At 40.9% G+C, this 9,136-nt stretch overlaps 1 protein-coding gene and 1 long non-coding RNA gene across 4 annotated transcripts; one reads left to right on the forward strand and one right to left on the reverse strand.

The window, feature by feature from the left end:
- The first annotated feature begins 6,485 nt into the window (after positions 1-6,485).
- LOC133023473 (uncharacterized) lies at positions 6,486-7,785 on the forward strand. 3 transcript variants are annotated; one of them, XR_009683063.1, is made up of 6 exons: positions 6,486-6,536; positions 6,649-6,707; positions 6,785-6,844; positions 6,928-7,198; positions 7,284-7,583; positions 7,675-7,785. It is a non-coding gene; the product is annotated as an uncharacterized LOC133023473 (long non-coding RNA). The 3 variants fall into 3 exon arrangements; XR_009683064.1 differs by lacking the exons at positions 7,284-7,583; positions 7,675-7,785 and having other exon boundaries at positions 6,928-7,199; XR_009683062.1 differs by lacking the exons at positions 6,928-7,198; positions 7,284-7,583; positions 7,675-7,785 and having other exon boundaries at positions 6,785-6,902.
- An 11-nt stretch (positions 7,786-7,796) lies between these two features.
- LOC133019289 (putative nuclease HARBI1) lies at positions 7,797-8,792 on the reverse strand. The gene is made up of 4 exons (XM_061085707.1): positions 8,337-8,792; positions 8,136-8,248; positions 7,931-8,042; positions 7,797-7,825 (listed from the first exon to the last, which is right to left on the reverse strand). Exons 1-4 carry the CDS (start codon positions 8,767-8,769, stop codon positions 7,797-7,799), a joined length of 687 nt encoding a protein of 228 aa, XP_060941690.1. The 5' UTR covers positions 8,770-8,792.
- Between the last annotated feature and the right edge of the window lie 344 nt (positions 8,793-9,136).

Raw genomic sequence — 9,136 nt, forward strand, 5'->3', positions numbered from 1 at the left:
ACATGGATCCATCCTTCCACAGCCAGGAGCTCACCGACCTGTGTGCCATGGCTACGACTAGAAGCTACACTGAATCTCACAGCTACACACCACAGACGTTTACACACTGGGGCAGAATCAGACAGAGTCGAACAAAGAACTTATGACCCAGCGGCGGCAAAGAGACTGTTACTAGAGATGAGCCGGATACTGATACTGAAACGAGTATCCGGTACGGATAAAGCACTTTTGCTGAGTACGATTATTATACGAGTAATCGGAGTCATTATCTGTGCTCGGACTGAATGAAAATCCTCACACAGCGTCACAGCGGTCCTCCCGTCACACACGGCTCTGCTCACTCACTCAGAACAGCTCTCTGTCTCTCAGTCACTCAGGTTCACTGCGCATCGGGACTGTTCCATAGGCTCAGTCAAGGAAGCAGAAATGATTCGTTCATTTCCCGACTGGGTCTTCGGGTACGAGTCTTTGGAAAATTTTTCACGAGACCTGCATTGGCTCAGTAGAGGAGCGCTGGAGATGCGAGGGATGTTCACTGTCTCCCGGAGAAATGAACACTCCGTGTTTCCAGCACAGAAAGACGCGAACCACATCCGTCCACAAGTCACAATAACTGGCCCCGTTATTTTCACTTTACATTCACACCTACTTTACAGTAAAGTAAACCTCTATTAAATACAGTACAACATGACAGTTTGTATGGTTTGAAATTGTCATTTATTATCACACTGGCATTTAATTATCACGGCAAACAATAACACTGCACTAAACATTAAGTGTTAATGTAAAGTGAAAATAACAAAATCAGTCTGTATGACTTGCGAACGAATACAATTCACGTCTTTCCACACCAAAAACACAGAGTGCTCATCTCTCCGGGAGACAGCGAACGTCCCTCGCATCTCACTCACACACACACACACACACACACACACACACACACCTGGTGTGGAAATAAATTTAAAAAAAATAAAAATAAAAATCATAAAAAAATTTCAAAGTTAAAAAGAAAGTTATGTTGAACCAGCCCACTTCCGGGTTAGGCCCCCGCCCACTCCGAGTACGGATACGGATAATTCATATGGTTAACAGATACAGATACAGATAATGCTGTACTCGCTCATCCCTAACTGTTACCTTCTCTGGCCAGTATCTAGGCTCCAAACTGTAGTTGGAAGCTCACTGGTTATCTTGGCTTGTTGTCTAGCTGGTGACCAGCCGTCCGGACCACTACGTGAAGAAGGAGGAGGAGATGTTCCTTTAGTTTTAACACCGTCGAACTTACGATTATTCCAACGATTATTATGTGCCCTTATTCTGAAGTCTGTGCTTTATTCTTTAAATGACTGTAACCGGAAGTGTCACTCTCTTCCGGTTCAGGTAAACACTGATGATGGCGTGGAGTATTCAAACCCTTAATGATGGCAACCCTAACACTCTCCAAAAAAACACTTTGTAACTGAGAACTTTGAAATTTCCTCTCATTATTAAATGTCCCCATCTGCCCCCCTACTACAAGCACAAAAGCAGACACACAGAGAGAGAAAGAGAGGGGTGGGGGATGGCTATGAGGACCATCATCATTTACCCCTGAACCCCTACATTGAACGGGTAACATACAACAACAAGCGGAGAATCACAGGCTGACCGGCGCGGAGAACTGCGGTTCTGGTGTGAACAGCCAGGCGGCTGCTCGCATGAGAATGGACGCTGCCGAAGTGTTCCCATACAATAGAAGTTTTTCTACTCTTTTTGTTGAACAAATGGGGCTTCCCTCCCTCTGCCATTTTCCACTTGCGCTGTTTTTTAAATACCGCCGTCTCCCACACACACAACTGGCCCCCTTCACTTTACAGCTGCTTGAGAGTGAGAGTCAGTCAGCTGGGCCGCGTTGAATGCTTTGGGGGAAGGGCTGAATTGCTTATGCGCATCTCTTCTGGAAAAAATGCCAAATCGTTTCACCATAATTATAGTAGATTGGAGATCGTTTGACCCCATAATCGAAATCACGATTAAAATTCGATTAATTGAGCAGCCCTGCCTCTAGGTGTTGACCGATTATCAAAACAAGTGAGACCACCGACATAATGTCAGATAAAACCCATTTTTTAAATTTTATAATCCTCAGAATACACAAACTGGATGATTTGGCCAGAACATAAGACCAGTAACCATTTGTAAGGAAATTATTCCACAGTGGCGATTCCAGACACTTGAAATCTCACAGAATTTTGCAATATCTTCTTCTTCAGTTTTTTTTATGGAGGTTGGTAAACCGCTTTTAGGAACATAACTGCCACCCTCTGCTTATACATTTTGTAGCTGGAGTTGGCGTTTTATTGTTCATTTAAAGCTGTACAAGTATGCAAATACAGTTGTTGCCGCTTCCTGTTTAATTCGCTCTCTCACTTTCGCTATTGTGGCTTTATTATAAAGCACTTATTAATGTCTTATTTTGCATGACTTAATTCTACTACTAGGCCATTAACTAAGAGGTTTCCCTCAATAGCTTCCTTATTATTGCCTATTGATAGTAAGTATGGAAGTTGTTGTACATGACTTAATGGTTGTATTTATATAGCGCTTTTCTAGTCTTGATGATGACTCAAAACTCTTTACAGTACAGAGGGGGAAGACTGGGGATCGAACTACCGACCTTCAGGAACGAGAACGACCACTCTACCTTTCAGCCACAGCCGCCCAAATACAATCTTAATATCCTTTGCTCAGTATGGGCCTTATACCACAAGAATAGTCATTCTCCCTTCATAACACTTAATAAATATGTTATCTTTACATGTAACAAAATACAAAACTTCAAGTGTTAATAGTGTCCAAATAACTCTAAATTAAATCTTTCTTACTCAGAACATGTTCCCCTTTATAATGACTAATAAAAAGCAAATATGCAGGCTAATAAGCAACTAGTTAATGGTTAATATGTGTTCGCTAATATAAAGTGTTACCAAACAACGTAATAGAATCTATAAATTAAAATCTATTACAATTTGCTGCCATTAAGAGGCAATAAGTACACAAACTCCCCTCATCTTACTTACAGACTTGCCCTACACTACCCATCAACAAATGAAAACAACATGAAAAGGTTACTGGGATGAATACCACTCACTGCCATTTAAGGAAACAAACCATGCAAACTCATTTCTAAAATTTGGAAGTACATTTCAATTAAAGCCACAGCAAAAGTTTGTTTGTCTACTGAATATTTTAAGTGCATTTTTTCTCGACTGATTTAAAGTATGCACTGTCGAGGTATATTAAATTGCATGCAGCATGTTTATGTGTATTTAACGTTGAGGGATGTCATTTCTTTCACAGAATGGCATTCAGAAAAAAGCTAATGTTTACCAACTTTCCTCTGCTCTCTGAAAAAGCCCCTGTTGAGTGAAAGTGCTTCCAGCATAGAGTGAATACATTTTACTTTTATATATTTAATATTTCATAGCTTATATTCCTAACTTTACCAATTAAGATTGCCCTGGGGGAAGTAGGACTCTGGCTCAGGCTCCCTCTCTTTCGCGCCTTCTCTCATTCCCTCCTCTCCTATGGCATGGTGTCAATTAAAATGACATCTGGTGTCACTGTCACTGTCGATAAAATGACATGTTTCTCCTGAAAGCCCTAATAGGATCGCCTCTCCCCCACTCAACCCAAATCTCTGCTATAATTGTTTCACATTCAGTCATCAGCCAGTGTTTGAAACTTTGCCCCTGTTTTTTACCCCATTTGGTAGACTTCTCATTTTTTCCAGTGCTTCCCCACTTTCTCCTGTGTCACTGGAGCTTAGTTTTCTTTGCTTTAAAAATAATTGTTTTATTTTATACAAAGTCATCATACTCCCCGCAATTTACATCAGTCATAAAAAAAGCCATTTAAACACACAGATGTCTAGTGAACACATCACAAGTCAAAAGGCTGTTAAAAATAATATGTTTTCAAATGTTTTAATTTAATATGCATCATCATACATGTCCTGCTGTACATTTACTGCCTTCTGGTATTTCCCCACTTGATAATGTCAAGTCACACAACTTATTTTGTTAAGAGTAGGTTCTGAATAATTTAATTTGTTTGTTTGTGTGTGCGTGCGTGCGCATCACAGTCATCAAGGAATATTGTCAATAAGGTTCCTGGCTCGAATCCCACTTTGGCCAGGGTCTCTCTGTAGAGAGTTTATATGTTTTTCCCGTATCTGTGAAGGTTTTATCATTGTACAAAGGTTTCCTCCCACAGTTTAGAGTGATGCAGATTGGGGTTAGGTCAGAGACTCTAAATTGAGCATAGCTGCAATCTCCTGGCAACCTGTCCAGGTGATTGGCTCCACCCCACACTCCACTCCCACGACCCTCAGAGGAAGAAGGATGGATGAATGGATGGATAGATAACCCTTAATTCTGATTTCGTTATTCTGACCATTCCAGTTTAACAGAGGAAAGCAAAATGGGCCTTACATTTTTTTCTATTTCAAACAATGTTGTGTGTACGAATTTAACAAAGTTCCCAAAAATATAAATTATGTGTAATATATGAATTTTTATTTGACAAATTTATTGCAAGGATAAGGATCAGGATTTGTGCTACCAGTAAGTGAGCAATTTGTTCTGTGTTGTAAACACACAGCACATCAGAGAATTATGACAGAAATTGTTTTTTTATCAAATTTAGTGTTTTTTAAATTTGCATGATAAATAGAAAAATTTGATTTGACCAGTTCCCTGAAATGCAATGCTCATTTAAAAATGTTGAAACTGCTATGTCAGATATAGTTCAGATATAAACGTGCATTACATCAGAATGTGTTGTTCAGGTGGAATTTATTAGCTTTTCCTACATGGAGAAATTATTCACAGAGATCCAAGCGTATCAAACAAACAGCACTCTGGACAATTCCCTCATAAGATACAAACAGTAACATAAGAAAATAAATAGACCACCTCTGTTGCTTCTCAGTTCTCAGGAAGGGAGTTGGGTTTGGATGAATGTGAATGATTATGTAGCAAATAAAGTAAACCTTACCTTGCCTCATTTAGGCATTAGCTTGGGGCACTTGTCTATCTGTGAGGGAAAGAGAGACATCTGTGTTAAAACACCAGGTACCTCCCGGCTCAAACACACTAGAACTGACCAACAGACCATTTTACCTGTGCCAGCATAAGGCACAATTTTCAACCAAGAAAAGGAACAACTGAGACAAAGAGAGATAAAATAGACAGACAGAGAAGAGTTGGAAGTGTAGGACATGATTTGGGTCAGTACCAATATCCCACAGGCCAGCCAACAGACTGCTTCATCCTAGCAAACACAACCTGTCTGAAATGTGGATTAGATACAGGGAAACAACAAGATCATATATCCATCAGAGGCCTGTTTCAGGTAGCTGGTTTAACATACTCTGAGTTTAATCCTGCGCTCTGAGTTGGTTGACTCAGAGTTCAGGGTTGAAAAGCAACTCTGGGTTTTCGGTTTCAGAACAGGTGATCAGCGTTGGCTTAATCAACTCTGAGTGTGTTCACGCTGGGTTGGGGGCGTGCCTGTTGACTATAAAGAGCCATCATCAATGGATCTCTGATAACATGATCAAACATGGACCAAAAACGTAGATCCAGTTACTTTTAACCCACGGAATTGGAAATATTAATGCACGCATATGCCAAGCAGGTACCCATTTTCACCAAAAAAAGTAATACCGCCGCGGCAGCGAGAGCGCGAGAGAGAGCTTGGCAGGAAATAGCCGAACAAGTCAATGCGTGAGTAAAATAAAATAGTAAAATAAAATAAGAGGAAAGTTTAATATCTTCCACTTATTCAATATGTAAATTGTGTGTGTGTGTGTGTGTGTGTGTGTGTGTCAATTTACACAGGAACAACCCGAGTTGCCCCAAGAGGACTTGGCAGCAAATGAAAATTAAGTACAAAAATATAGTTCAAACAGGTAAACTAATGTTTAATTGAAATCAAATCAATTGTGCTGTTTTGCCTGCTCTACCTAATTTAACAGCTATATTCAACATGTGATGGGTCTATATTTAAGCAGTAAATGTAAGTAGTACATTTCTCAGCCACCCCAACACTGCCAATATTTAATAGGATTTAGATATATTAGAAGGCTACTCCTAGGCAAAATGCATTATATGTATGTATGTATGTATGTATGTATGTATGTATGTATGTATGTATGTATGTATGTATGTATGTATGTATGTATGTATGTATGTATGTATGTATGTATGTATGTATGTATGTATGTATGTATGTATGTATGTATGTGTATATACATATATATGTGTCTTCAAAATAGCGCTTACTGAATATAAGGGTAACATTTTCCTCCATGTTAGCAAATCGAAAAAAAGCAGAGGCCCGGAAGACTGGAGGGGGTCCACCACCTGCAGCCCTCACAGAGGCTGAGGAGATGGCCCTCAGCCTACAGAGTATGCGTCCTGTGGCTGAGGGCATCCCTGGACGGAGCTCCTCTGATCCCCCCACCCCCCAGGATAGAAGTGCCTTTATCAGAGGTTGGTTATTCAAAATAATTAAATATGTACATGCAACCCAGCGCGTTGCAAATTAGATGGGGCAATATTCTGGCTCAAGTAATAATTTCACTGTCTAATCATCTTCTTCCAGTTACTGATGGCGTCATCGCCCTACTGGAACCAGATGCCCTCACCAACCTCCATGCAATTGTAACAATTCTTCACCTTCCACAGATTATTAATAATGTCTTGATAATTGCTGAACACAACTGTTAATGTCATTACAGGAAGATGATGGAGAAACATTGTCTGCAGCATTTGACAGGGAAGAGGAAAGGCCTATTGAGGTTAACACCTTTTAAAATTAACATCTAAAAGTTGATGATAGCGTTGTACAGTTTAAAACTGACATCTTCTTTCTCTCAAACAGGATGAAATCGAATTCAATGAGAGGCCATCCACTTCTAGCTCTACTTCACAGCTTACCTCTGTAAGATTCTCCCTGGAATTATAATGAAACGCTGTACTTGGCACTGTGAAATCCAATGTCATCTTTTGCATTCCTATAGCTTCCAGTCAAAGAGCTCTATAAAATCTATCTGGGAAAACAAATAAACAAAGCAGACTTGGAAATGGACCACATTAGGCAAAAGATGCAAAAGGATGCTTTGGAGATCCAAATTTTGGAACATAAGTTAAAGGTGGGTGAGGTACAAACTGGGATACTGTTTCCTGCTCCAAAAACATACCCAATATGAATGACCTTTTTTTTTTTTGTGTTTTCAGGAAATAAAGAAATCCTCATAAAAAGTAGATTGTCTTTATTAGAACACGGGCTGTGGTGGGACAAGTTATTTTGTTGAACAGTGTCACCCCCTACCAGAGGCTGGGTCTGTCACACGAGTTTACTATCATACAGGAAGGCGAAAGAATGCCAAAGAAAACATTTCGGAAATAATAAAATACATTTAACTACATAGAAAACTCAAACAAAATGATTTTGGCAGAGTCTTTCTCTAACCACCCTTCCGTCCTGTGGATCCATGGCATGGTTTGGGTTTATGTGCTGCTCATCTGCAAATGCAGGTGGGCAATTTTCCCCTCTCCAAATCGCGATGTTGTGTAGAACCACACATGCAATTATTATGTCACATGCCCTTTCTGGTGTGACTCGCAGCATTTGGAGGCACTGGAATCTTGCCTTCAGGATCCCGAACGTGTTTTCGACCCTGGCTCTCGTCCTCATATGCGCCAGGTTGTAGCGCTGCTGTGGTCCTGGCACGGGATCGGCATACGGGGTCAGAAGGCAAGGCTGGCAGGGGTACCCTCTGTCACCTAAAAAATGACCGTCGAACTCTCCTACGATACAGGTGAAATATTAATCATCTGAACAAATATGGATTCTAAATCCTTCAAATATAGGCTTAACTCACCACGGGCAAAGCGAGTGCTCAGATTAGACTCCCGAAATATGCGTGCGTCATGCACAGACCCCGGCCACTTTGCCTCCACTTGGGTGATGATATTTCTGGCATCACATACAACCTTCAAATTGCAGAGGAGTATAATTAGATACAGAGGCTGTTTTGTTAAGTATCTTTAATTTAAAATGCTGAAGGTCTAGGCCTTCACCTGTACCTGCACATTGATGCTGTGGAAGGACTTCCTATTAACATAGTCTCCTTCATTCACTGAAGGAGCTTTAATAGGAATATGAGTTCCATCGATGCACCCGATGACACCCGGAAAATCTAGAACATTACAAATTAATTAATTTAAATAAATTGTGCACATTATTTATTACATTAAAACGTTCCAAGAAACAAATGCTACTGTTACCTGCAATTCTGTAGAACTCTTCCTTGATTGTTCGTATAGGTCGGTGACTTGGAAACATCACAAACGTGTAAAGAAAACGTTTCAGTGCCAAAGTCACATTTCTGACAGACCGACACACGGTTGCCTTTGAAATGTGCTCGGCGTCACCGACGTTGTAAAGAAAGCTGCCGTTTGCAAAAAAACGGAGTGCCACACAAATAATTTGTATTGAACTTAAAGCATGCCCCCGGTGCGTTTGACAGTTAACATGGGGGCTGAGAAGGTGGTCTAAATAAATGATAGATTGCGCTGAAAAACGATAGCGCTTGTGAAGAAAATTATCAGGAAAAGAAAGAATATCCAACCGGGGTCTTAATAATCGTTCCTCACGGAGATTCCTTCTGAGGATCGCAGCCTCTACGTCCACGGGCTCTCGTAGAAAAGGACATGCCATTTCTAACACTTCCTTCTGTCGGAGAGCTGCCTTCAGCCTTATAGACAACAAACTCAGAGTAGGTCTAACCACCTCCCGAGCAGGTTAGGTCCACGGCGTATGTTGCCGCAGCAACTAACTCTCGGTTGCGCTGAACCTGCTACCTGAAACGGAAAACCCAGAGTTTCCACTAACTCAGAGCGAACAAACTCGGGGTTGCCTCAAAACCAGCTACCTGAAACAGGCCTCAGGTGTTCGCTGGTGGTGGTGGTGGTGTGTGTTTGTGTCTGTGTACGTGCGTGCGTGCGTGTTGTCACCTTATGGAGCCTTGATTGCTATGTATTGACCAGTTCAGACTGATTGCAGTTGCTGCTTTACCCAAGTCACT

This window comes from Limanda limanda, chromosome 2 (genome assembly GCF_963576545.1).
Source record: "Limanda limanda chromosome 2, fLimLim1.1, whole genome shotgun sequence".
Lineage (NCBI taxonomy): Eukaryota > Metazoa > Chordata > Actinopteri > Pleuronectiformes > Pleuronectidae > Limanda > Limanda limanda.

What these genes read in the sequence shown, in the direction of transcription:
- LOC133019289 (XM_061085707.1), bottom strand. Translation starts at nt 8,769, where the DNA reads ATGGCATGTCCTTTTCTACGAGAGCCCGTGGACGTAGAGGCTGCGATC. An exon ending in TCCACAGCATCAATGTGCAG is followed by an intron (nt 8,043 to 8,135) that starts GTACAGGTGAAG and finishes TGCAATTTGAAG; the next exon opens with GTTGTATGTGATGCCAGAAA. An exon ending in GAGCACTCGCTTTGCCCGTG is followed by an intron (nt 7,826 to 7,930) that starts GTGAGTTAAGCC and finishes TTTAGGTGACAG; the next exon opens with AGGGTACCCCTGCCAGCCTT.